General features: G+C 53.5%; 9 protein-coding genes across 9 annotated transcripts; 2 read left to right on the top strand and 7 right to left on the bottom strand.

Moving 5' to 3' along the window:
* Positions 1–1,466: 1,466 nt before the first annotated feature.
* Positions 1,467–2,738, top strand: W97_00121 (uncharacterized protein; the record flags this gene model as incomplete). Its single annotated transcript, XM_007778038.1, has 1 exon — positions 1,467–2,738. The coding sequence occupies one exon, from the start codon at positions 1,467–1,469 to the stop codon at positions 2,736–2,738; it is 1,272 nt and encodes a 423-aa protein (XP_007776228.1).
* A 623-nt stretch (positions 2,739–3,361) lies between these two features.
* On the bottom strand, positions 3,362–5,544 carry W97_00120 (uncharacterized protein; the record flags this gene model as incomplete). Its single annotated transcript, XM_007778037.1, has 2 exons — positions 3,362–5,475; positions 5,535–5,544. 2 exons carry the CDS (start codon positions 5,542–5,544, stop codon positions 3,362–3,364), a joined length of 2,124 nt encoding a protein of 707 aa, XP_007776227.1.
* A 689-nt stretch (positions 5,545–6,233) lies between these two features.
* W97_00119 (uncharacterized protein) lies at positions 6,234–7,203 on the bottom strand (the record flags this gene model as incomplete). Its single annotated transcript, XM_007778036.1, has 3 exons — positions 6,234–6,883; positions 6,946–7,168; positions 7,192–7,203. 3 exons carry the CDS (start codon positions 7,201–7,203, stop codon positions 6,234–6,236), a joined length of 885 nt encoding a protein of 294 aa, XP_007776226.1.
* Positions 7,204–7,473: 270 nt separating this feature from the next.
* W97_00118 (uncharacterized protein) lies at positions 7,474–10,143 on the bottom strand (the record flags this gene model as incomplete). Its single annotated transcript, XM_007778035.1, has 3 exons — positions 7,474–9,199; positions 9,265–9,801; positions 9,881–10,143. 3 exons carry the CDS (start codon positions 10,141–10,143, stop codon positions 7,474–7,476), a joined length of 2,526 nt encoding a protein of 841 aa, XP_007776225.1.
* A 1,717-nt stretch (positions 10,144–11,860) lies between these two features.
* W97_00117 (uncharacterized protein) lies at positions 11,861–12,355 on the bottom strand (the record flags this gene model as incomplete). The annotated part of the gene is made up of 2 exons (XM_007778034.1): positions 11,861–12,149; positions 12,225–12,355. 2 exons carry the CDS (start codon positions 12,353–12,355, stop codon positions 11,861–11,863), a joined length of 420 nt encoding a protein of 139 aa, XP_007776224.1.
* A 683-nt stretch (positions 12,356–13,038) lies between these two features.
* W97_00116 (uncharacterized protein) lies at positions 13,039–13,908 on the bottom strand (the record flags this gene model as incomplete). The annotated part of the gene is made up of 3 exons (XM_007778033.1): positions 13,039–13,329; positions 13,380–13,609; positions 13,668–13,908. 3 exons carry the CDS (start codon positions 13,906–13,908, stop codon positions 13,039–13,041), a joined length of 762 nt encoding a protein of 253 aa, XP_007776223.1.
* A 464-nt stretch (positions 13,909–14,372) lies between these two features.
* W97_00115 (uncharacterized protein) lies at positions 14,373–15,122 on the bottom strand (the record flags this gene model as incomplete). Its single annotated transcript, XM_007778032.1, has 2 exons — positions 14,373–14,863; positions 14,912–15,122. The coding sequence occupies 2 exons, from the start codon at positions 15,120–15,122 to the stop codon at positions 14,373–14,375; spliced, it is 702 nt and encodes a 233-aa protein (XP_007776222.1).
* A 2,472-nt stretch (positions 15,123–17,594) lies between these two features.
* On the top strand, positions 17,595–21,800 carry W97_00114 (uncharacterized protein; the record flags this gene model as incomplete). The annotated part of the gene is made up of 1 exon (XM_007778031.1): positions 17,595–21,800. One exon carries the CDS (start codon positions 17,595–17,597, stop codon positions 21,798–21,800), a length of 4,206 nt encoding a protein of 1,401 aa, XP_007776221.1.
* Positions 21,801–23,452: 1,652 nt separating this feature from the next.
* Positions 23,453–25,429, bottom strand: W97_00113 (uncharacterized protein; the record flags this gene model as incomplete). Its single annotated transcript, XM_007778030.1, has 5 exons — positions 23,453–23,523; positions 23,575–24,140; positions 24,194–24,964; positions 25,017–25,233; positions 25,309–25,429. 5 exons carry the CDS (start codon positions 25,427–25,429, stop codon positions 23,453–23,455), a joined length of 1,746 nt encoding a protein of 581 aa, XP_007776220.1.
* Between the last annotated feature and the right edge of the window lie 145 nt (positions 25,430–25,574).

Here is a 25,574-nt window from a genome sequence, read left to right as displayed (position 1 = left end):
ACTCGTCAATTAACAGGAGGAAAGATAGGAACAAACGTAGATGTGAGATGGTTCTCAATGTGAACGACCATGAATGTTTAGATCTTCAATTGAACTGAGCCTGTCTCGCTCTACTGTCCATTCAATCACCATAGTTGCCCTGCCAATCTCCATTCCCACCCCAAATTTCCCCACCTTAGAATCGTAGGTAACTGCTTTCCCAACTCGCTAAATGTTCCCCACCTCGACTCCGAATCTGCCCGTCTGAGACGAGCGCCCTTACTCATGCTTGAAGTTGCAATTATGCTGTGGTCTAGACCATTGTCGTTTGCTACAGCTTTGGATTCGAGCGTGGTAAACCAAGAATGGTAGCTTGCCATTGTAGTTTATAATTAACGATAACGTCACGTGACTATGGGGAAGCTCACAAATCTCAACGCGGAGGCTTGTGCGCTTTACACTTCCCGCGCAACGCTCGCAACGGAACTGTATCCTGTACTTCTATGCGCCTAACCCGTACGTCCTCGTAGCCCTGCCGCCGGCAGCGAAGACAGCCGTGCTGTGTACCAGATCAGGAGTGGAGTATACAGGACGTGGATAGCGGGCCAACTTCGGAGGTCTGCGCGTTCGTTCTTGAATCTAACCGTCCTTAAGGCCCTACTAGCAGAAAAACTTACAGCAGCCTGCTTCGGATGTCCAGTGTGCGAACCTTGCCACGTACTGCAAGGCTCTTCGGGGAGGCTGTGAATACCTCCGACTGCTGTAGCGCCAGGACTGCCTCCCTCAGGATGCAGACAGCTGCTTGTCAGACATGAGACCGCCGCTATGGTTGGGCAGATGGACCGTAACCACCCTATGCTGTGCGGATTACTCGGTGGTTTTTCGATTTACCACAGTCACCTACCGATCTTTAGCTATATGAGCAAAGAATTGAGCATATGGTTTCTAGAAACTAGACCATGCTTTGCTAGCATAAACCGCCGACCTAATCTGGCTCAAGTACTGCTCTCCCTGTCAGAACGCAAATTGGGTATGAGCAATAACGAGTACTTTGTTGATGGTTCTGACAAGGCGGCCATTGTTTCTGATTCTAAGCATGGAAACAATAAACTTTGCCTTTGTCCTCGGACCAAGTATTTGGCTGACTCTGTCGCCTGCGCGGTTGTGGTTACTTTTCGTACCTTATAAAGGCCGGTACCGTGGTACGGCCGCTTGTCAAAATTCGCACCAAGCTTTACGGTCTTCACAGCGCTCGTTCGGTTTCTTGAGAATTCTGAATCTTAGTTCTCTCGCTAAATTCACCGCTCAGACAGAGGTAAGTCTGCTTGATAAAACCGGGCAGGTACCGGCTTTGCATCGCACTATCAAGCACCTCGTTCACAGCTCCTGACATCGTCCATTTTACACAATTCATACACCAGCAAATTCCGTCCAGCACACCTACTTTCCACTCTTCTCACACTCTTTGCTCTATCACGGCCACCAACATGGCTGACGTCGACTTTGCATCACTTGAGTACGACGACTATGCGATAGAGGACCTTCGCTACAACCTCGACAACGCTATCCATCCGGTATTTAGCGCAAAGAACTTCGTCAGCATGCGAAACTTCGAAAACACAGACTACGAAGTGCTGAGGCCATCGCTGCGGCTAGCCTCGCTGCTCCTTGAAGAACCAAGTTTACTGGCATTCTGGCACGCTATGTTCTTCGGAGTAGAGACGGAAATCGTAGATCCGGGACTGGAGGAGAAATACGGCACCAAGATGTTCTCTTACCGTCGGATGGATGGTGAACTCACGGCGGAAGACATTGTGGATACGCACGAAATGCTTCTTGAACTTGCCAAGATAGTCCGCTTCGTCCGCGTGGAGAGCCAGGCATTGGAGCCTGCGGGTGCACTATGCACCGCTGCGCAGTGCCGGATGCCGGGAAAGTTGACCGGCTGCGGCGCGCGAATCTTGTATGGGAATAACTGTTACCAGGGATTACACAGGTTGGAAACTTCGGAAGAGTCGCATGATTCCATCTTCACAGCCCGATTGGATTTTGCTGCTACAATGCTGCATGAGCTCGCCCATGCAGCTCAAAGGGCCATCCTCGGGCGAAGGTCCTACGAGCATTTTTTCGAGAACGATGTCGTGGCAGAGGCAGGTTTCGCTTGGGAAAACTTCGTATTTGGCGGCACACTGTCCAGGGCTAGTCTACCGACACTCGAAGAGTTCGCAATTCGCGAAGCTCCACATCGTCACAGCGGCTACGAAATCGATACCGATGTACTCGAGCTACCTCCAGAGAGAGGCGTGGTCTCCACGGTGGAGGTCCATTGGCCAGTAAGAGACGAGTTCGTGCGACGACTCTTTACCAAGCGGTTTTGGGCACATACTGTGAAGAAGCAGGGTGCCGCTGCTTTTCGCTTCCCGAAGGATGACGGATTTCTGGTTCGAGATAACTGCGTCATTCCCATCTTGCCCGAAGAATATCCCCCCGAAGGCTTCACTCTCCTCCTGCAAGGCTATGAGTATCTTCATGGGAGAATGCAGAAAACGCTCGTCATATCGCAACGGTCATACTGCCCTGATGACTGCGAAAGCGGATGGTGCTGTAAGAAGCCGGAGTGGACCAAACTCAGGGGCTCTTGGGAAAGCTCCAACGCAAGTGGCGAGTCTCGAAGGTCATCCGAGACAGCTGCGACATCAGTATGCTCAGATCTTTCAAGGCTGATTCTGGAACCAGACGGGGACTTGGAGAAGTGGTAAACATCGTCCGGACGGGTGGTTTTCCCCACAAAGTCCTTCAGCAACATTTTGATGGACCGGCAACCGGACGCAAGCGTGGCGAACAAGCACTCATGTGCTTTGGGCATCTCTGATATCGGGCCCCTCACGCGTGTGCAAGAAGCATGCAAGAAGCAATCATCTCGTCAAGAGATCCTATCCGTACGAGATTTCTTCCTCTAGAGCCTCTCAGCCACATCTTGAAAGAACAGAAGCGAGTTACTGACATACGGAATCGGCGTTTGGGTGTTTAACAACTAAAGGGGCGAGTACATAGCGCTACATTCAGAAAACAGTACTCCCTAGCGCGTTTCTTCAATCAATGATTTCATCCTCTGAAAACTGTGATGACACAAATGCATAGCCTTGACTCGAAGTGAAGCCAGTACAGAGTAAAATAAGTGCATCATGCAGCACCTGAATCAAAAAGTACAGTGCAACTATAGACTACAAAGCCATGCCATCAGAGGCGCCGAACGCCAGCCGGCAGAAACTGTAGCCCTCAAGACTAACCGTCCATTTACTTTTCCCGCCACTGCCCCCAGAAAACCAGCCATGCACCGCACCCACGAATCCAACGCCAAGACCCAAAAGACCCTACACAATCAGTCCACGTTCGCCTTCAGTGGCGTCCTGAACCGATTCGGGCTCCCCGTCCTCGACCTATGTCCCGGCACCGTACTCAACGCCAAGCGCTCTTTACTATCCGTCCTACTCATCAGCCCCGCCCTCTCCATCGCATTGCCAAACACTACACTGGGTGGCCCCAATCCGAGGCCCTGACCTTGCTCAACAGCATTGCCGAAGTAGCCCGAGCCGCCCTCAGAAAGATTTCCGAGCTTGAGCTGGGGGGTGGCCCAGCCAGAGGTCCGCCCCACACGGCTACCGTCCGCGGAATCCGAGGTGTCGTTATCGGAGTCCACGTCCGCGAGCTCGAACGATGATGCGGGATCGCCTTCCTCGAGGACGCGCTCGTAGGTGGGGTCGTTGCTGCCGAAGAATTTGCCTGGAAAGCTGCGTTTCTTTCTCGGTGAGCGGGGGCTTGTTGGGCGGCCGAAACCGAGGAGAGAGCGTAGTTTAGAGGATAGGGAATGTCGCCGCTCCCGGCCGCATACGAGAAAGAGGATAAGAGCGAAGATGAGGACTAGGAGAAGGAATCCAGGGATGCGGCGGTTCGAGGAGTGGGAGAGGATATCGTGCCAGTCATCTTCCGGTTCTTCCGAAAAATCATCTGCGAGTAACGTGTCCTTACCGCCTGCGAACTGGAAATCATCCGGAATGCCGGCTTCGTTGCTGCCGAAACCGACGGCTAAGGTGTCATCTGCGGGTGGGATCTGGCTGGATGCATATAGGACCATCTTGCCGAGTGTCCAGCTTACTTCTGTGCCGTTGATCTTGTTGACGGCTTGGAAGGGGTCTAGATAGCCTTTCGCTTTTGCGTTTTCCATTACCGCTTTTGTGCCGTTGTGGCCGCCTTTCATGTGCTCGAGCCCGACTCTTGGGACGCCGATGCCTTCATGGAGCATGTTGATGAGCCATGACGCCTTGAAACAGACCTCAATTGCTGTTTCTTCGTCGACCTTCTTGCCCCATTTCTTGCTGTTGACGCCGTCTAGGATTTTTTGGTAGGGTTGACTGCAGAACTCCTGCACCCGCTCTTGATATGTGTGGAAATCGTACGCCTTGTCTACATGCGCCATTTCGAATACCTCATGTGTCGTATGCCAGTACTCCGAGACACCCACGAAATGATTGACATCGAAGTCGATAGCTGGAACATGGGAGCCGTGAAAGAGGCAGGGGTCATCTAAACATGGCGCATCCTTGTCGAGCAGCGGGTAAGTCTGACTTATGCACTCCGAGAAGCGACCCGTGCCAAGCAAATGCGGTTCGTCGCCTTTCGCTGCAGACGATCCTGGCTCAATCGGCTTGCCTGTTATCGTCACGTTCAAGCCAGCCGGGAGGCATGGATCGGGTAGCTCCGTCGCATCCGGACTGGCTTCAACGAGAGCCTTCACGAAGCGCTTCCTTGCCTCGTTAACCCCATATCCCAGCCACGTTGTGCTGAACACTTTATACTCCAAGTTTGCTCCGCCGATAGTCCGCAGTCGCAAGAGGGTAAGGTCGTTCGCATGCTTCTCCGCTTCTGTTGCGTTTGGCGCAAACGCAATCTGCGCAGATGCGCCGCCCATATCCAAGAATCCGTAAGTGCGGTGACCGTTGCCGTGATCGCTCACATTCGCCGAATCGAAGCCGCCAAGCAGGTAATTCGCCGCTATCCATCCATAGAGCCCTTCAGTCTCACCCGGTATGACCTGTATGTGTATGCCGCAGTCCGGCAGCTGAAACGCGGTGTGTGTCTGCGCATAACTGCATATCTCCGCCAAAAGCATCTTGCGCTGAATGTCTGGAAGGAGGCGCATCCCTGCGGTGGCAAGCAGGAACACTGCGGTATTCTCGACTTCGTGTTTCGGGATGTACTTCAGCGCGTGTTCGAACAGCTCCGCAAGGTGGTCTGGCCCTATGCGATCTGATTTCTCGCCGAAGGTGGAGACGCCGGGGTGAATCTTGTGTGTCCATTGCTTTTTCGTCTCCAGTACCGGAAGACTGCTGAGTTGCTGCTCGCTCGCCTCCTTGCGAGCCCTTGCGCTGTTGAGCCATCGGTATATATGGACTCGAGTACCTGATGACCCAGCATCAAGGATGACTCCATATCGCCCTACAATGCTATGTTAGCGATTGCAGCGCATGCCGGACTCGGATTGTTGAGGTACTCACACTTGCCCATCGGGAACTACCAGCGTTCAGGAAGATGAGTACAAAAAGGTATTACGGTCAGCGAGTGTACATGCTACCAAAGAGGCGCGAACGAGCGACAAGAAAGCGAATTGGTATGCGGGGCGGTTTGGGGGGAAGGTGGAATGCGGACGTTACGCAGATAAGGCCAGAGGCCAAAGTTAACCCCCAGGGCTGAAGGTTGCATCCGGCTAAACTTCAAAGAGCTAAATCTGCGCCACCTATCCGGACGAGAGCCATGCCGATCCCTGCCAATATTTAACCCCATACTATTCGTAGCACGTTTGTAAAGCACCTCAATGTGAACCTCTGTATGTAATCTATGAATGCATGTATCTATTGAGGCTCTTTCAGCTGGAGACCTCTATGTGTTCGTAGCTTCGCAATATAGAGCGAAAGCCCCCAATTGACGCGCCGCCCACGTCTCCACGGTATCCCATACCTGGAGACAATGACAAGTTCGGCGTGCAAGATGATTCCTGCGAGTGTTCATCACACATAAGGAGACAGTCGAAAGCAGGTTCGCCAGTGCTGCCGATGAACTACTACTCCACATATCTACAACCCAACCTGCCTGCCCCTGTCCCGAAGTCGACACTTGTCCAACCGGCAGTGGCTGGGACCTTCGGGTCACGGATAGAGGTAGTTGGTCCTTCGCTGAGATTGGAAATCTAAGCCCCATCAGTTCCTCACAACCTCCCCCTCCGCAAAGAAGAAGTCGCACTGCACTGAGCCATCGGGACCAGATCTAGAGCCAATCATGGTATAGTTGACTTCCAGGACCGTGAACTCGGCAGCGTCTGCCGGCGTGTCATACTGAGGCCAGTAAGGCCTCTCGACCCCTGAAAAGGACGCAGCGTTGGGATCCAACTCCGTAGCAAAGGAAAGGAAGTAATCCCTCATGATTGCTGCCAAAGTTGCGTTAGACGCAATGAACTGATTCTCAAGGAAGCTGGTCACGTTCCCTGGAGGGAACAAGAAGTATGGTGCTGTTGCGGCGTGGGTTTGTGATCCAGCATTGAAGACCATTTTCCACACTGGTACACCGGCATGGCTAAGAGCGGAGCCCATGTAGTACGTTGGACAGTTGATGATGAAATCGCCGAAAATCACAACTCGTTTCCAGATAGCAGAGTTGTTCATCGTAGTTGGGATCAATGAAGCTAGCGCGGCGATGAAAGGGCTGTCGAGATAAGACCCTGTGAATGCTGACAGCGGGTACAGTTCGTTCAATCGCGTGAAGAAGGAAGGTTGCGCGGCGGGCCAAACTCTCTGAAGATCTGCATCGGCTTCCGTAGCGTCGGTGAGTGAGAAGTTGCTGAAAAAGGCTCCTGTGTTTCAGAAAAAGAGTGTCAGGTGCTGGTGGGACAGTCTTGCGGAGAGATGTACAGACCTTCGTATGTCGCACGATCAGTGAGCAGAGGAACTCGACTGAAGTAACCCCGTTCAAATTCATCCGAGGGCAGGTCCTGGATGATGCGACCATCGACAGATGGGCCGTAGTAGAAATCGCCGTAGCCATAGAGCCCGGCCTGATATCCCAGGATGTAGGTTGATTGTATTGCGGTAGCCAAGGTGTTGTAAGGCAGTTGTCGGAGACATCGCAGGCTGGTATTCTGCCTATAAGCTCCTAGCTGACACTATCGAGCATACTGCTGGCTTCTAAGGCCGAAGGCTACAAAGCTCTAATGAATCAACGCCCTCGTTGCATCGGTTCAGAGAAGTGATAGATAAGCAATGAATAAGCAGTGAACAAGCAAAGGATAAGCAAAGAATAAGCAACAGTAGGCAAGCCTAAGACGAGTTTGAGAGGCCTGACATAATAGGAAGTAGCAAATGCAACCAAGAGCCACGTGTAGACAGTCCTCCACATTGCGCCCGTCTTAGCTAAACAGTCCAAGCAAAACAGAACAACCTCCCATCATTCGAGGCCCTCGGCTAGCAGCGCGTTGAGTTCCGCAGCTGTCATCTTGTGAATGGACCTCATATGAAGGGTCAGGTCCCTCCGGGATTTGTAAAGCTGCCTCTTCGACTTGCAATCTCCCGTGGCGGCGAGGGGGCAACCTATGGGTGTGTACTGGTACTTGGGCGTCCTCTTCTTGCGGAAATCAGGAGCCGCTAGAGCTTTGTCCTTAAGGCCCTCGAGCAACGCGGCCAGCTCCTCACCCTCTAGCTTGTGGACTTTGCGAAGGTGAATTCTAATGGCCTGGAACGTAGCGAACGGGGCCACATGCTTGCACCCTGAAATCATGCAGCCTGTAGGTTTGTAGCCGGAATGAGCCATGTCCATGTGTTTTTGCAGCTCGCATTCCGTGTACACGATACTCGGGTCGCAGCCAGCAACGTGACATGGTCTGGGATCGACCCGGGGCTTCCCTTCGTGGGTCCTGAGATGCTCTACGAGGTTCGCCTTGGCCGTGTACTTCTTGGTGCATCCGTCGTAAGTGCAGCGAAATTCCCTGGCTGCAGCGAGCCTTGCATGCTCCTCTGCATTGGTGGGATAGGAAGCCACATGCACTTCAAGGCCCTGTACAAAATTGCAGACGAACTCGCATCCATACTTGGCGTTGGGGCAGACGTTGGGGAAAAACGACGGTGTCGATCTGCTTCCTCCCGTCGCCGCATTGTCGAGCGTAGCTGCGCTGGCGTAGCGGTAGGTGTTGATGCGAGAGAAGAATTCGATGAACTCGGCCGGGCGTAGTGACAGCTCTGGAGGAAGTGACTGCGAAGGCGTTCCATTCTCCTGCATGAGCTCATCGAGTGACTCGTTGCTAAGGTCCTCGACAGAGCCGCCGAACAAGAGCTCTTCTGCTCCGAGGTCCTCGTAGCTGGCGGATCCATCCGAGTCCAAGTAGGTAGGGTCGTCGGGGTCGGACTCGTCTGAGGCAGGGGATGAAGGGTGTGCGGCTTTGGTGGGAGTAATCGAGGGCCTCGATTCACCTGCCGTATCAATCCAGTCAGACTTCTTCTTCCGCTGAAGCTTGGTGACTACGGTTCGTCGAGCTTTTCGTGTCTCGTGGTCAAGGCCGGATTCTGCCGCGAAGGTAGTCACCTCATCCATCGTTAACCTTGCCCTCTTGTAAGGAGCAGCGGTGATGTCCAGATCGAAGGCTTCACTGATGGTATCTTGGTCACCCTTGTCAATCGCAGCGACTCTCTTGTCCCAGTTTCCTGACTTCTGGGGACCGATGTAGCTCTGAGTGATTCCCGCGGTCATGGTCCGATTGCTGTGTCCGGCTGCGTTGGCGACGAAATCTGTGGCGAGGCCCCTGGCGGAAGATGGGGGCAGATACGAAAGATCCCGCATAGAGCCACGGCGGATGTCGTGGGTTCTGACGATGACGGGCAACCCGGCGAGTTCGGCAGCGAGCCTGACAGTATCCCCAATCTGATACACAGTGCCCGCCTGGGGAATGTCCAGACCGGTCTGAGTAAAACGCATCAGGACAGGCCAGGCTGGCTGCGCCCACTTGAGAATTCGGTTCGGCGCAGTGCGACACTGCTCCATGACTTCTTGAAGAGACTGCGCCTCGACCGCACCCATCCTCATAGCACAGACCAGTAGCAACGTGACGAAACAGAGATAGCGCGGTTGGTCATTTTCGAGGATGTCGATTCTGACCCATTCAAAAGCGGCGCCGTTCGTCCTGAGGTTTGAAAGCACAGTTAGCCGTCATCCGAACTTTCGCCGTTGTATGGCTGATGCGCTTACTTCTGCCCTTTCCGATACTCCATCTTGACCTGGCAAACGAGGACCTCGTTACCAGCCGAGTTGTGAGCCAGCTTGATGCGAACGTGCTCGAACCGAAGGTACTCGTTCCCCTTGTACAGTGAATTCAGAGCTACATCGCCTGCTCTTCCAACCGTTGCGGCCTGGGTCACCATGGACAGCGCCCTCGCGAGGACCTTGTCCCAGGATGTCGTCCCGTGGGTCAAGGCATTGGTGATGAGTGCGCCCACCAGCCGCTTCAAGACACGCGCGGTGACGTACTGCCGGATCAGATAAGGATCCTTGGTTATGGCGCCCTGTTTCTTGAGATCCGCGAACGCGTTTTGGAGGCGCTGTGCACCGTGTGTGGAGAGCGCGAAGGTCTTGTAGTCGAATTTGAGTGTCTTGATGACGGCGGAGAGGCCATACTGTAGGTAGGAGTAGGAGATCACTCCGGACTCTCGAGGGGAGCGAAGGTGTTTAGGCACGGTTCTGATGAAGCGTTCAATGTCCTCGGCAGTTGGGACGTGCACCTTGCGGCTACACAATAAGTGACACGTTAGCTTTCGCCGAGCGAAAAAGAAACCGAAGTGAATGGAAAGGAAGAAAGGCGCCCCACTTCTTCTGCAGCGTCACCTCTAGGAAGTTATAGAAGAGGTTGGCCCATCTCGCCCGAGCTACTACGGTGCTTACAGCCCCAGTGACGAGCGTCGCTTGCTTGACGGCAGCCTTTGACTCGTAGCGGTCGCGAAATGCGGTCTTGTCCATACGGGCGATGGCCTTCTTGCCTAGATCAGCATGCGGGTTGACGGGAAGGTCGATCTCAATGTCCGACGACCGGAAGTCCTCGTCGGGCACGAAGTCGTCTGGGAAGTGGGCCATGGCGTGGGTGATCGAGGGCCTCGATTGTTGACAGACTGTGAGAGCGTCGCAGTGTGAAAGCCCCCGGACCAGTCCGACGACTGAGGTTCAGAAACGAGGCTGTCGAAAGAGGCCCGCGAACGTGAAAGTAGAATGGTGCTTGTGCAGACGACGCAGACAAATTGTGACTCTGAGTGTGTGTGTTGCGCAGCCCGTAAGCGAGACCCCCGGGGCAGCGTGCGACCGTTGGTGGTTGGTGAGGTTGGGAGGTGAAGGGGAGTCTCGACGGATGAGGAAGTCACGATAACGAAATGGACGACGCCACGCCCTCCTATTGAAGCGGAGGGAAGACGCGTCAACGTCTGAAGGGCTCTTGATGACGGAGAATGTTCGACGGGGGTGCTCAGTTTGGGCAGACGCAACAGAGAGACCAACGAAGAGGATGATGAGCGAGGTGGCCTGTCGGGGCGAGGCGATGGGAAAGACTGAGGACAGAGAGCACACCGCGCCGAGCGATGGCGCCGAGGTCTGAAAGGGAAGAGCAGGCTTCGAGGAAACTGAGAAGGTTTCCCCATGGCGCCAGCGCAGCTTCACAAGCCCCTACAATAAACCCACCCGCAAGGTCACACATAGACTCGGGTTACGACGAGAGGATATATTCTATACACTAATCGTTCGAGGCCAGCACAAACTACTGGGAACTCCGAGCCTGGTTTTTAGAGGAGAGCCCTCCTTTTTTTTAGATTCCCCTAGAGAGGCTTGCTTGTCCTAGCGTCCACGATACCGTGCTTCCAATCACTACAACAGCATCGCTAGAGCTTGAAAATGATTGTACGCCTTGCCCAGCAACGCCAGGAACGGGTGAATGTTCATGGTTTCCCTCACACCCCATGAAGTTGTTTCGCCATAGTTCTGACCAAAAACGGGTACAGAACTAGGCCCGCACGCTGACAAGCGAGCATCCGTGAGGATAGAAGGATTGGACTTCATGATGAGCGTCGTTGAAGCAGCTTGTTTTTCTGCCCCCTCGGCTTCGCGGAAAAGGTGTTGATCCGCGGCGCGAACTTCGGTCAAATTGGCGGTCGGACAGATTAATGGCCTCACCGCGAAGGCGATTCAGCGCTCTCTCACCGTCAATCAGCAGCTGCAATCACTCTTAAAAGTGAGCGGTTGAACGACAAGCCTTAAGCAAGCTATCTAGATCGTGTTGAGGAGCAGTACGGTGATACTGAAGGGAGCATTGTTGTTGATGCAGCCCGTTGGGTAGTGTCGTTATGATAGGGTTGCCACCATGGATATTCTGTGATTGTCTCATCAGCGATCGACTGCGGAAATGGGAGTACTTTCATACTAGCAATAGCCGCACGAAACGGAGGGTTTGGCTCTCCACCATACAAAATAAGTTGATTGGTGATAGAACTACCACCAGCCGAGCCTCCCCAGAGAACAACTCTGGCGGGGTCGCCTCCAAAAGCCCTAATGTTCCGCCGAACCCAGTTCAAGGCGGATCGCTGATCGAGCAATGCTGCATTCGGCGTACCATATTTCCGTATCTCGGAACTTGACAAGAAACCAAGTGCTCCGAGGCGGTACTGGATTTGCACGTAGACTATCCTTTCCTGCGACTGGGCAACGAAAAAATTGACAGAGTAGCTGGTAGAATTTCCTTGCGTATAGCCTGCGCCTGTGTTAGTATGCGGACAGCTTCAAAGGAGCGTGTCAAGTTGAAAGCCATATATCAGTTACCTCCGCCGTGAATCTGAACTATGACCGGCAGACTCGTGTTCGTCGGGACGGATGGTACGATAACATCCAGAAGTAGGCAGTCCTCGCTACTGACTGGGTTATTTGCTGGTATGGATGACTGCCATACAGGAGATTGCTGCAGACACTGGGGTCCAGGGGCAGTGGCATCCAAGACCTGGCGGTTAGAGTAGTTGTTCCGCTTCTCTATATTAACCGGTGGTTGCCATCGTAGTCGACCTGTTGGCGGAGCGGCATAGCGCAGACCATAGTAAGCGGTTATGCTAAAAGCATGATCAGTGAATTCCCGCCTGAAGACTCTTACACGAAGGAATCCTATATCAAATGGTAGAACGTACCCGGATTTATCATCACGGATACCTTCGTACTGCGCATAGCCTAGGTCGACGATGGGCGTAGAGCTGCCGGTAGCAGCTGTGAATGAAGCGAGGGCAAAGACGGTAAATTTTGCTATCATGGAGAGGATCATTGCATCCGTAGGTAGTTGAAGGACTTCTCGGGACCGAAGCAAACAGTTATATTGTATTCAAGGCCGCTACCTCAGTGTGTTGAAGGCCCGGCGGCAGCCTGCTAATGGATGTAACTCTTACACCACCTGCTGTCCTGTTTCACACACAACATCCTCGAACAATCATTGGCTTAGAACGCCGAGAAGACGCGGTGGACGCGTCTTCAATCCTTCAGCTTCTAATCCAGCAGCCCGACGTACGTTGGGGGCCGTCTGCAGACCGCCCATTGGATGCGGCCAGGTGGTATACACAATTTCTGGAAGCCGGCATCTATTTCGCCAGTGCCCAGGTGCAGACATCGTCGTACTCTCTTCGAACCTGAGTTGTAGGTGTTGTAGAGTGCGTAAGGTATCTACTAACGTGCTACCTAGGTACTACGCTGTGACGAGCTACGGCACATTTTTCGGTACAGGACCGCAGCCCCACAAACCGAACTCGGCTGCCAACATCCCAGATATGTGCGAACCAGAAATGACCTCTTCTTTGAAGCTGATTCATTCAAGCGGGAAGCCTACATTCGAGGCGCTATGCGATCGAGGATGCCAAGTTGCTTCAAGACATTGCAAGTTCGGCATTTATCATGACTTATTCGAGTGCTCTATCAGATGTCTAGCTGTCTATCGCATTACCCGCAGTCGAACACCTAGTCCTCCAGCAAAAACCGCAGGAACGCCGAAGCAACAGCAACTCCATCATGCCGATTAGCAACTCTGCTCATCGCCTCTTCGAAGGCTTTGTCGTCAAAGATGCCCTGGTTATGGCGCGTCTCCAACAGCTCAGTAACTATGTCTCGAGTGAACTCCGGATGGCCTTGGACAGTGATGACCCTCCCCTTCCTGTACATGCCTTGCACTGCACAGCGTTCGGTGTATCCTAGCTCTTCCACTCCTGGGGGGTAGTCATATACCATGTCCTTGTGCATCTGGTGGATCATCTGCAGCCCGGTCAGCTGCGTGTTCGTTCTGAGATCTGCGGCGGACTCACGAGCTTATCAAGCTTGAACAGGTCCTTCCCCTTCTTCGTTAAGTTCACCGGTGTGACAGAAGTCTCCCAACCTCTGTCGCTGCGGTCAACTCTGACACCCATCGCGCGGCCAACGATCTGGTGCCCGAAACAGACTCCGATAACGCGGATCCGATCTTGCTCTTCCAGTAAATGCCTGATGAACTCCACGAGCTTGACTATCCACGGCACATTCTCGAAGGAGTTGTGACCTGCGTCTGATATCAGAACCTCAATCTCAAGCAGCCAGGGCATTCATGTCCAACTTACGAGATCCAGAGATCAAAACCGCATCGATGTTCCCCAGCGTTGGGTACCTCTCCTCATTCACAACATCATACTTCGTGATATCAAGTCCCTTCTTCGAGGACACCAGATCCGGCTGACCCAGCGCATCTGCGCCAGCCTCTAACAAACTCTTGAACACGCCGCCGTACCCGCCATACTTGGATTTCGTCCGAGTTAGAGGCGTGTCACACTCGAGGATTGCTATGCGGAGCGGCGGCTTCATCTTTGATATAGGGAAATGGGTTTGTGAGGACTGAAACTCATGCTCACGCCCCGTGTCGACTCATTCAACATTTCGTATTCGGGTTGCCGAATGCGGAAGCCGCCTTATCTTATCATCGTGACGTGCAGCTCGCCACGTGCCAGCTTCCGAGAGGGCTTGCCGGCTTCGGCATCTTCTAAAAATGGTTGTCGAAGTGTTCGCAGCATCAATAATCTGATACGAGGCTTGCAAGTATATACGACTAAGGGCTAATTGCGGTCCTCTGTGCAAAGTGTCGCAGCAACGAGCTGCGCGGCACCGGAGTCGTATCACCGCAGTCCTTTGCACTAGAGTTCTAACGGCTTCTGGAGACAAGCAGCCAGCCGGCCTGCCTTACAACATTTCGCGCGTGTGCAAAGGACGCTGTGCCTGGCAACGACTGCACGTCTTCTCCAGCCTGGCCGATCACAGATCCCCACAGCCCACTAATCATACGGCTCCATCAACTTATTCGTCTCCACCCCCTCCGCAAAGCCCTCAATAACCGTAGTATGACACCACGGCTTAATTTTCACCTCCTCCCTAATAGTCTTCGCAAAGCAGCCACTCCAGCCCTTCCTCGGGTATGCCTTGACAACATCCTCGATCGTCTCCTTGTGCACCAGCTGCGGGTTCTGTCCCATATTGTCGAACACCGTCGCCAGCTGTATGAGCTGGCCGACCGTCGAGATCATGCCCGTGTCGCCGAGGTCCTGATGCCGGATGATGGCCTCGCAGACGCTCTCGGCTTGCGGCTTCGGGGCCCCGCACTCGTTAAGCAGGTTCAGGGAGAGGAAGCCGCCGTAGAACTCGAAGGACATGTCGGTGGCTTTGAGGTTGGTGGGGGTTGTGCCGATGTCGTGGAGGAGGCAGGTCAGGAAGTACGTTTCTGTTGAGGGTGCGAAGTGCTTGAAGTGCTGCTTTACTAGGGCTTGGCCTGATTGGGGTCAGTGACTGGTAATCGATAGAAGGCAGTGGCTGCTACCATAGTAGAAGACGCGCATGGAGTGGTTGTAGGTCTCTTCTGGTAGGTTTTCCTTCGCATACTCGTGGACTTGGTCAACTACAGGCGAGGATGGCAGATCAATGTCGGACACCTTGATGGGCTCGGCCTCTTTGGGCTTGGCCTTTTCCAGCAGGACGCCCTGAGAGCGAGGTACTGCGGTCCAGCCATATTTGTCATGAGAGTCTGACATTCTGGCAGTTATTCTTTGATTACGGCGGGAGAGTTTGAGGAGTCCGGACGCGATACAAGTAATAATGCAACGCTGAAATGCGAGATGACAGAAGGTGATGGTTCACGTACGAGAGAAGAGACTTTTGATAATGAAAACACAAGCGCCAGGTCACGTAAGAGTACCAGTTCTCCAGATGAACCTAACCGTCACCTCTTCAGAATCTACCGACCTCGGGAGCATTCTGCCGTGGCAGCCGTCAGCGCGGGGCAGGCACCCCCCATGATCTGCCAGGAATCGCATCCATGCCTACGGCTGATTACTCATGCAGCACAGGGCTGCATCGCATCGAGCCGATCCGCTTTTGCGAGCACGCTGCATCGTTCCGGCAAGTGTTTCATGTTGTTGTCGCGTGCTCCCACTCGGAAGACGAGAAATACACCTAGGCGACTTCGCGCAAGCTGACGCACTTCGATGTCGGCCCCGTATCGCGACACTTCGTTCTAGAGTATTGATCCCTAAGCTACAATGTCCTCAGAGGGAAGGCTCCGAACATGGTCACTGTCCGCCTTGGAGATTCTCCAAACGCAATTGCGCTCTGATCGGAGCAGCCTCCGAAAGAATGGGGGGCAGTGCATGTCCAGTAACCCGACTGCTTCTCCTCTCGCCGGAGACGATCTCTTGGTACTCTTGTACCGCAAGGAACGGTGATAGGCATCCCGCGAGGCAGACTCACAGTGCACAAATTACACCTTCGTACTGAGGGTAGGATGATAGACTGAGAGGCTCCCACGCCCCAAGCCGTCGATCCTGCTCTTAATGGGAGGCAACGCTGTACAAAGGCTCAACTGGCAAAAGTAGCGCTCTTGACTCAGGCACCGATTCAATCCCACGAAGCGCCGTATTGGGGGCGCGTGGGTAAGATTGAGCCTGAAGGGGCTGGAACTACGTCAAATTACCGCAGCGACCTCTCCTGGGGGATGCATCTCCGAGCTCGGTTTCCGCTCTCAACGCGTGAAACTGCGAAGCGCGCAAGTTTTTAATTGATATTCGCGACTCACTCTCTCCTTGGTCCAGTGGCTCTGAGAGTGCTTAGAGCGGGTTGACGTCCAGTAAAAGCGGCGCCTGTGCGGTTTTTACAGCTCTTACATAAATCGGTGTTGATAGGTTGAGTCCGTAATGAGAAGCTCAGCACCAATTGAAATGCGGTCAAACACCACGTGCGTCAAATTCTTGGCTTCTGATCTTCGAGACTGATTCTTGACTTCTCGAAGCCAAGTCCGCCCACTGGGGCGTTCCATGCCGCCGTCGTCACGAAAGCCGCCGTCCACTGCACTGTTACAAGTGACGTCTCTTTTATCCCGAGGCTGGGACGACGACGACCCATCGACTGCTCGCCAGTACAAGAGAGGACGAAAATCTATCCCGGATGTGATTTATTGAGTGCGTCCCTTAGATCACTCTGATCTCACGAGCAGCGGGTTGATCCTGGTAACAACTCATGATGGAGTATGTTGGAGAGAGTCTGTTGGTCCTCCTCGCTGGGACGGCCACTCGAAACCGGCCACCTCTTCGGCGCGGGCCTTGACACTGAACGAGTTAAGCGGCATCCCACTGTGCCAGGTGCAGCATCTGTGCCAACCAAGCAGCGGTGGCCCCCTGTCGAGCAAAAGTCAAAACATGCTGCAACAGCTGCACTGCCCCAAATGTTGGCGCCAAGGAAATGGGTTGCTGTGAGCGACGCCGTGAATGCTGGCCATCTTCCCATCAACAAGTTTTCCATTCTCCTGCATCCGGGACTATCGAATTCTGTCTTGCCTTCCCGTCCCTCTTTCGCCCTGTTAAATCTGCTGCTGCCACCGAAATCGGCGTGACCGGTTAAGTAATCATACTTTGTGCAGCTTTGGCACAGCCACCCATCTCCTCCTTACGGACCGGACAACGGCAAGAGGATCTTCTGACCTCAAGACTCCAGAACCAAGGCGAACAAGCAACGGTGAATGTGTGCATATTCCTCCCCTTGGCATTACGACATTTTGGTCTCTGTTCCATCGAGATTTCCTCTACGATTTCACAACAGCTCTTGCGGCGCGGCACAGCCTTCCTGAAGAATCTCACGCTGGATGAGCGGTGGAGGCGAGAGCGAATCGCGCTGGCAAACAGTTTTCGGAAGTTGGCTAATTGCCCCAGCGTAGCGCAGTTACCCAAACTACATGATACGCAGTCGCCTTCAGTCGGTACCTTCCTGCGCATACGGTTGCCACGATCAGCGCAAACAGACAACGCATATCGCCGCTTCCGTGCTGTCTTCCTTACTCTTATAATACATCCGAAACGCACGAGAACCTTGTCACACTAGATATCCAGCCGCGACGTCCGTCACAAGCATCGACTATCGCTGCAGCTTCTTAGCAGTCAGCCTACCGATTATCCTTGCACCTACATACAGCCTCGCATCCTATCGCGCAGCCTAGCCCTTAGGCAGCAGTAGACATGGCCGATGCTCCGGGCCCCGATGGGCTCAGGTCTACGTCTCCAGGCCCTACGCGCAGGGCACGCGCTCCTACCATTACCATCGACACATCTGCTGTCAACAGCCCGGTTATGGACGACGACCACACCGTTTCGCGACCGCAGTCTCAGTTATCACCAACGGAAGCACGCACAGCCAATTCGTTCGACAGCAGAGATGAGAGGCCGACCTCGCCACACAATGTTTCGTCTCCGACATCGGGCTTTGGGAATGGGCAGCAGAGTTTCCTCGCCGTGCCGGGAACCCACTCAAGGGTGAGCTCCTTGGACTCCTCTTCGGAAAACAGTCAATCTACCACAAGTGCTGGCGATACATACGTAAACACGCCTTCGCCAACCTTGCCGGCCAACACACCGAAACGAACTGAGGGAGGACACGGCGAGATTCTCAGCGACGAGGACGCATTGAAACCGGATCCCGGCACAGAATCCTACTTCCAGGTTGAAGATAATAAGTTCGCCTTCTCGCCAGGTCAGCTGTCTAAGCTTTTCAATCCCAAGAGCCTCGGCGCCTTCCACGCCTTGGGGGGCTTGGCTGGTCTTGAAAAGGGATTGCAGACCAACAGGAAGACTGGATTGAGCGTCGATGAACGGCACGTCGATCGCTATGTCTCGTTCACGGAAGCTACTGGAGCGGCCGCGACCCATACCACTAATGGACACATTGCGGAGAAGATCGAAAAGAGTGGCACAACAGCGAGCGAGCCCCACAAGCAGTCTTCAGACGCATTTGCCGACCGCAAGCGTGTATTCAGTGATAACCGTCTGCCAGAACGCAAGCCGAAGAGTATTTGGGAGCTCGCCTGGATAGCTTACAACGACAAAGTGCTCCTCCTCTTGACTGGCGCTGCTGTCATTTCACTAGCGCTTGGGCTTTACCAAACGTTTGGTCAAACCCATGAACCAGGTGAAGCTCAGGTGGAATGGGTCGAAGGTGTTGCTATCATGGTCGCTATCCTGATTGTTGTTGTGGTCGGCGCTGTCAACGATTGGCAGAAGGAGAGGCAGTTTGTGAAGCTCAACAAGAAAAAGGAAAACCGCACCATCAAGGTCATTCGTTCCGGAAAGACGCAGGAAATCTCGGTATACGACGTTCTGGTGGGTGATGTTTGCCTGCTTGAACCTGGTGACATGGTCCCTGTTGACGGCATCTTCATTGACGGCCACAACGTCAAATGCGACGAGTCCTCAGCCACCGGCGAATCTGATCTCTTAAAGAAAACCTCAGCCGACGAAGTTTACCGAGTAATAGAAGCTCACGAGGATGTCAAAAAGCTGGACCCGTTCATCATTTCAGGCGCAAAGGTTTCTGAAGGTGTTGGGTCCTTCCTGGTAACGGCCACCGGCATCAATTCAAGTTTTGGAAAGACAATGATGGCGCTTCGCGAAGACTCCGAGGTCACACCGCTGCAAGCAAAACTCAACAATCTTGCAGAATATATTGCCAAACTCGGTGGATCTGCAGCGCTTCTTCTTTTCGTGGTCCTTCTCATTCAGTTCCTCGCGCATCTTCCCAACAATGACGCCACACCATCCGAAAAGGGCCAGAATTTCCTCAGAATTCTGATCGTCGCGATCACTGTGGTTGTAGTAGCTGTTCCAGAAGGCCTTCCGTTAGCTGTTACTCTGGCACTGGCGTTCGCTACAACTCAAATGTTGAAAGATAACAATCTCGTCCGTCTGCTGCGTTCATGCGAAACCATGGGTAATGCCACGACCATCTGTTCAGACAAGACAGGAACTTTGACGCAGAACAAGATGACAGTCGTCGCTGGCGCCCTTGGCACTGTGTCACGATTCGGTGCTCGTAAGCCCCGAGCAGAGAACGAGGAGATCAACGGCAAGTCTACTTCTGGTAACTCCCAAGACAGCATCGACGATATGTCACCAGGGGATTTTGCCGGTACGCTTAGCCCTGACGTCCGGTTCCTCCTCGAGCAATCTATTGCCATCAACTCTACTGCTTTCGAAGGCGAAGAAGACGGCAAGCCCGCATTCATTGGTTCAAAGACAGAGACGGCACTTCTCAACTTCGCTAGACAGAATTTGGGCATGGGTCCTGTGAGCGTTGAACGAGCAAATGCTAATATCGCTCAATTCGTCCCCTTCGACTCCGGCAGGAAATGCATGGCTGCTATTGTCAAGCTGGAAAACGGCACGTATCGGATGTACGTCAAGGGTGCGTCTGAGATTGTTCTTGGCAGGTGCAGCACCATCATTGCAGACGCGACAAGGGATGTCTCGGCCAAGCCCATGTCACCGGAAGATCGCGAAACGCTCAATGGTCTCATCACAAGTTATGCTACTCGGTCACTTCGTACAATTGGTTGTGCTTATCGCGATTTCGAGCAATGGCCGCCTAGGGGGGCGAAGACGATGGAGGGCGAAGCTACGATGGTCGACTTTGACAGCATTTTCAAAGACCTAACATTCCTCGGTGTTGTTGGTATCCAGGATCCGCTTCGTGATGGTGTCCCCAAAGCTGTCAAAGATTGTCAACGGGCTGGTGTCTTCGTCCGCATGGTTACTGGTGACAATGTACTTACGGCCAAGGCAATCGCTGAGGACTGCGGCATCCTTGTACCTGGCGGTCTCGTTATGGAAGGCCCAACTTTTAGGAAGCTCAGCAAGAGGGAGATGGATCAAGTTATCCCTAAGCTGTGCGTTCTCGCTCGATCCAGTCCCGAGGACAAGAGAATTCTGGTCAGGCGTCTGAAAGAACTTGGAGAAACTGTTGCAGTTACCGGAGATGGCACGAACGATGCTCCCGCTCTCAAGGCCGCTGATGTCGGATTTTCTATGGGTATCGCCGGAACGGAAGTCGCTAAGGAAGCCTCTGCCATTATTCTCATGGACGACAACTTTGCCTCCATCGTCAAAGCATTGCTTTGGGGCCGCGCCGTTAACGACGCGGTGAAGAAGTTCCTGCAGTTCCAAATCACTGTCAACATTACTGCGGTCTTCCTCACCTTCGTCTCAGCTGTCGCCAGTTCTGACCAGTCGTCTGTTCTCACGGCCGTGCAATTGTTGTGGGTCAATCTCATTATGGACACATTCGCCGCGTTGGCACTTGCTACAGACCCCCCGACTCAGGGTCTGCTGAACCGGAAGCCCGATCCCAAGTCTGCTCCTCTTATCACACTGAACATGTGGAAGATGATTATTGGCCAGGCTATCTACCAATTGGTCATCACCTTTATCCTTCACTTCGCAGGAGCGCGTATACTTTCGTATGATTCTCCGGAAGAGCTGGAGCAAATGGATACGCTTGTGTTCAACTCCTTCGTCTGGATGCAGATCTTCAATCAAATCAACAACCGGAGGCTTGACAACAAATACAACATCTTCGAAGGGATCCAGCACAACTACTTCTTCATCTTCATCAACTGTATCATGATCGGCGGTCAAGTGATGATCATCTTCGTTGGTGGCCGGGCCTTCAGTGTCGTCAAACTCGGGGCCACGCAGTGGGGCATTTCCATCATCCTTGGTTCCCTCTCCATTCCAGTCGGTGTCATCATTCGCACGATCCCTGACGATCTCATCCGCCGATTCATTCCCGACCGTCTGAGGCCCAAGCCAAAACCTGTTACTGTGTCCGACGACATGAACTGGGCAGACGGCGTGAACGACATTCGAGAGGAGCTTGCTTTTATCAGGAAGATCCGCGGCGGCCGTTTGAGCAGTCTGAAGTTTAAGATCCAGCATCCCCGCACAGCTTTCGGTCATTCCCACAGCACTATCTCCATTCCATCAACCCCAGTGCCTGAGGATGGACCAACGGCTCCTGTGACTCCTGAAGCACGTACTCGCAAGCGAGGACGGTCCCGGTCCAACTCCGCCTTCGGCCCTGCCGCTGCTATGGCCGGTATCATCGCTGGCAGCGTTGCGGGTGGTCTTTCTCCCATCGGAGCGAGCAGCCAAGGTGATGACAACGATTCACTGAAGTTCTCCCGCAACCTGAACAAATCCGAGCTCGAACGCGTTCCAGGCGTCGATGTTCACCCGGAGACAAACCCCAGGGATCCGGTCCTCGTGCAAGAGCCGCTTCGCCAGGGTGTCGCGCCCAGTCAGTCGGTAGAGACCACCCCTAATTTCATTGCTGGACCTTTCGCTGGCGAGCCGAGGATGGAGCAGCCGAAGGAGAAGGATGATACCAGGCCGTGAGGAAGTAAGAAAACCTTCACGCAGGGGCTAGCTTAGTTGGAAACGTGCTGGAATTCTGTCGCTTACTGCCCATCCCATCGGGCTACGGAAGCGGTCGCTTCAGCAACCACGGAACCACCACTGGGTAACACCAGGCCCGGAGCCTTCGCCTAGACTCTCACCAGACTGCTAATAGAGGCGGACGGCGTTCACCCATCCTATACCCCGTTCCTGTACATTCTTGATGCCCGCGTCGAGCGTGCTGCATTGCTTGGCGCTGGGGGGAGTACGAGCCAGCCAACGATGGTGGTTTCTCTGTTTTTTTTGAGTTGTCCCTTTTGTAGTATCAAGAGGGTTTGCAGGCTTTTATACGTGGTCCTTTTGTAACTTTACAAGCGGCCAATACAGTCGTTGATACACTGGCTTTTTCTCTTCTCTGTCGGAGCTGAGGCGATGGGTTGTGCTGTGTTCGTTAAGTAATAGGCGTGTATCAGAAAACAACATGGCACTCGAGAATGAAGTGCGCCTTTTCCATACCTACTCGCTGTGCCGTGCCTAAGAGTGAGTCCTAACTAGCCTTCTCCAAGGACTTCAGTCGGCTTGCAAACGCTTCGCTTAGGTCTTTACCTATAGCCAGTCCTCTCCTGAACTGCCGAATCCCCATTACCATCAAGATAAATCTCTCAACAACCTCGAAGCACACGCGCCGTTCTCTCGGCCTCGCCTTCTGTCTGTGCGTCCGCTCACACAAGTCTTTTCATACAAGCAATCCCGATGAGGACTTAGGAACTCGCTTTGTACAATTCTCGGCCCCCAAGGTCTGGATCTGCTCAAAACTTCATCATCGTTGGCATGTTCCAAATGCAGACACATCACATCAGGCACCATCGATTGATGTGACGGATGCTGAGACGATCAATGCCCGGCCAGATGGGGAAGGCCTGTTGTTATTGTCGCGATGCTCATCACCATCGTAGGGTTCATTACTCATGGGCTAGGAACTTAGGCAGAGAGACCCTTCTGCGTTCGTGTCCGTTGTGGAAACATGGAGACATTGTGTCTGGCAGACGGTCCGTGGTGTTCTCGACCGACCCATCTTACGTATGTTGTTGTTTGACTGAACTTTGCTTAGGATGCGCACTATCTACATTTTGCAACTAAACCCGATGCCCGCTACGCAGTAAAAGGCCTTGGAGGGGTTTGGTGTAGTAAGGTAGATATTCCATGTATAAGTCTTTCCCATTGATTTCAGGAATACTGCGGAATACACGGTCACGATTCTATCTATAGTTTACCTCACTGCCTCTTTGTAAATCCTGGTTGGATGTTCGAGCGTGTTGCATCATCAGCGATGAGGTGCGACAAGAAGTAGGCGTCGGTTTCAGGTGAATCTTTGGGTGGTGAAGCATGGAATAGAAGACATCAGCAACACGAGTCTGCGGTCATGTAAGTTGCCGTAGAGCAAGCCTTTTCCTAAAGCAGAGATGGGCGTAGTGCAGTATCATGCAATGACACCTAGCTACTATCTCGTAACAGGTGCGCATATTTGAATATGGTCGACGGCTCTGAAAGGGACAAGAAGATAGCAGGAATACCACCGGATTGATAATGTATCCTTCTATCCCGCGTGGTCAATCCAACCAAATGACAAAAGTCTTAGACATAAAAGCACCTCAGCCACGCATACCCAAGCCACAAAGCTCAAACAAGATCGGATTGCCCTCAACGGCTAGCCAACCAATACCTAAGGACATATTAGCGGATCTCTGACCTGCACGCACGATACAATACTCACCAGAGTACACAATCAACTTAGTGACGACCTCGACGTCGTACCTCACACGCGGTTTCTCCAAGCTCAAGAACATCTCTTGTTCTTCCTTTCCGTCCTCCTGCTGGCTATCCGCGAAAACATCCTCGCTGCCCGCGCTGCCGCTACTCTCAGGCGGCGTAAGCGGTATGTCCACCTCGCCTGTGCCCATCATCTGCTCGTACAAGTGGACACATGACGAAGCTGGCGTGGGAAGTAGGTTAGCACCCGACGGCCTCTCCATGCTGCTGACAGACGGCGACTCCGGGCGGGATGGAGTTGAGGTGAAATAGTTGTTGCCGCTGCCGCTGCAAGTCTGCGGACCTCGAGCGAGGGGGCTGAGGGGACTTTTGGCATTGGGAGAAGAGAGGCTTTCCCTTCGTTGGGTTTGGCGATATGCTAGTGTTTCGTAGGCGTCGGCCATGGACTGAGGACCGATGGAAATTGACTTTCTTCGCGGATGGCTGAAGCGGGTGAGGAGCGAGGGAATCTCGTACGGTGAGGGGATGACATTGTCGTCTTTCCGGAGTGTGGGGACGATGGTGTATTGTCTATTATGCAATGTCAGTCAAGGCTATGCAAGGTTGCCAGGTGGGCGACTTACGATGCATTCAAGAAGAACTTCCGCGGAAGGCTCATGCGGAGCTGCTCGAGTTTCCGGAAAAGCGGCGGCAGGATCCGCAGTAACAAAGTCTTTACGGTACCTCTCCATCCAAAGATGATCAAAACACCAAGCAGGATCCGAACGCACGTTTTAGGCCACCCGATGGTATGGAGGTCGAAGGGGACTGTTCCAGGGATCGGCTCGTCGAGTGCGAATCTGGTGCCGGCGAAATGCCACGCGCCGGCCTGGATCCCGATAAAGACACCAGAGAAAGAAACGCTGTCGTCGAAGCAAGGGCAGTCGTCCGCCGGTTCAGGATGAATGCGTACCAGCACAAACGTGATCAACGTGGCTACCAATGGCCGGATATAAGAGCCGTCACAGATCCAGTAGTCGAACAGTTCTCCATAGCCCAGTTGCACTACTGACAGAAGAGCGCCCAGCAAGCTCCCTATCACCACGTCGAAGAAGCCGTGCATGCCACAGTAGAGTCTTCCAACGACAATCGATATGGCATACCAGTAGAAGGCAGCCTGTAATGCCAAGTGCACCATTGGACTCGCTGGGTTCTCTACAGCCCGTAAACAGTATATCGCATATACAGCCACTGACACGGCATTCGTAGAATGTGTCGACGGCCATCCGTATTCAAGCGCCGCGGAACCGGACATTGTGATGCGTTGCAGGGGGGGTGACAGCGGACGCGGCAGGCAGAGGGCATCTTTCATAAACCCGCTCCAGAAGACTCCTCCTGCAAGCACATGAACCATCCTGATCCACATCATCAGTAACCAGGGTTGTATATAACGCCGTAATGACCTACGCTCTGCCTAGGCTTGTGTATCCACACCAGAAGAGTATCGGCAGCATGACCATGAAGAACGTGTGAGTCCCGAGGTTGGCAGTGAGCGCGAAGTACGAGTCCAGTGCTGGCGTTCGCAGCTTCTCCTGCATGAGTGCCAGGTACGGAGTCTCCCGTCGTACTATAGGTATAAGTCGTTGGCGCAGGTCGTATCGCCATTTGGGTAATCGGCTGGCATCTAGATACCACAGAGCTCGTAAGCGGCTACTTCTTCATACTTGATTGCCCCCAGACTCTCAGGTACACGACGTACAGTGATCACGGTCCCTCATGCCCGCATCATATCGCTGCCCGTTCGGGGCCATGGCGGATGGCGGCACCGCGGTGGGCCGGAGTTCCTGGCTCTTTCGCGCCCCATTCGGTTTCTTTGACATGGGCGCATGCGGTCAGACACGGTCGCGCTGCTGCTGTACAGTGACTGAAGCATCGTCAACCTCTTAAGGAACTATGGCCTTTAGTTTGTCGCTAAACGGCGGTCGTGGTGAACCGCCCCGGCCAGGGCTGCGCACGCCGACCCGA

The sequence above is a fragment of the Coniosporium apollinis genome, assembly GCF_000281105.1.
Source record: "Coniosporium apollinis CBS 100218 chromosome Unknown supercont1.1, whole genome shotgun sequence".
In the NCBI taxonomy this organism is placed as follows: domain Eukaryota; kingdom Fungi; phylum Ascomycota; class Dothideomycetes; genus Coniosporium; species Coniosporium apollinis.
Note: the sequence above shows the minus strand (reverse complement) of the source record. Positions and strands in the feature narration are given on the sequence as shown.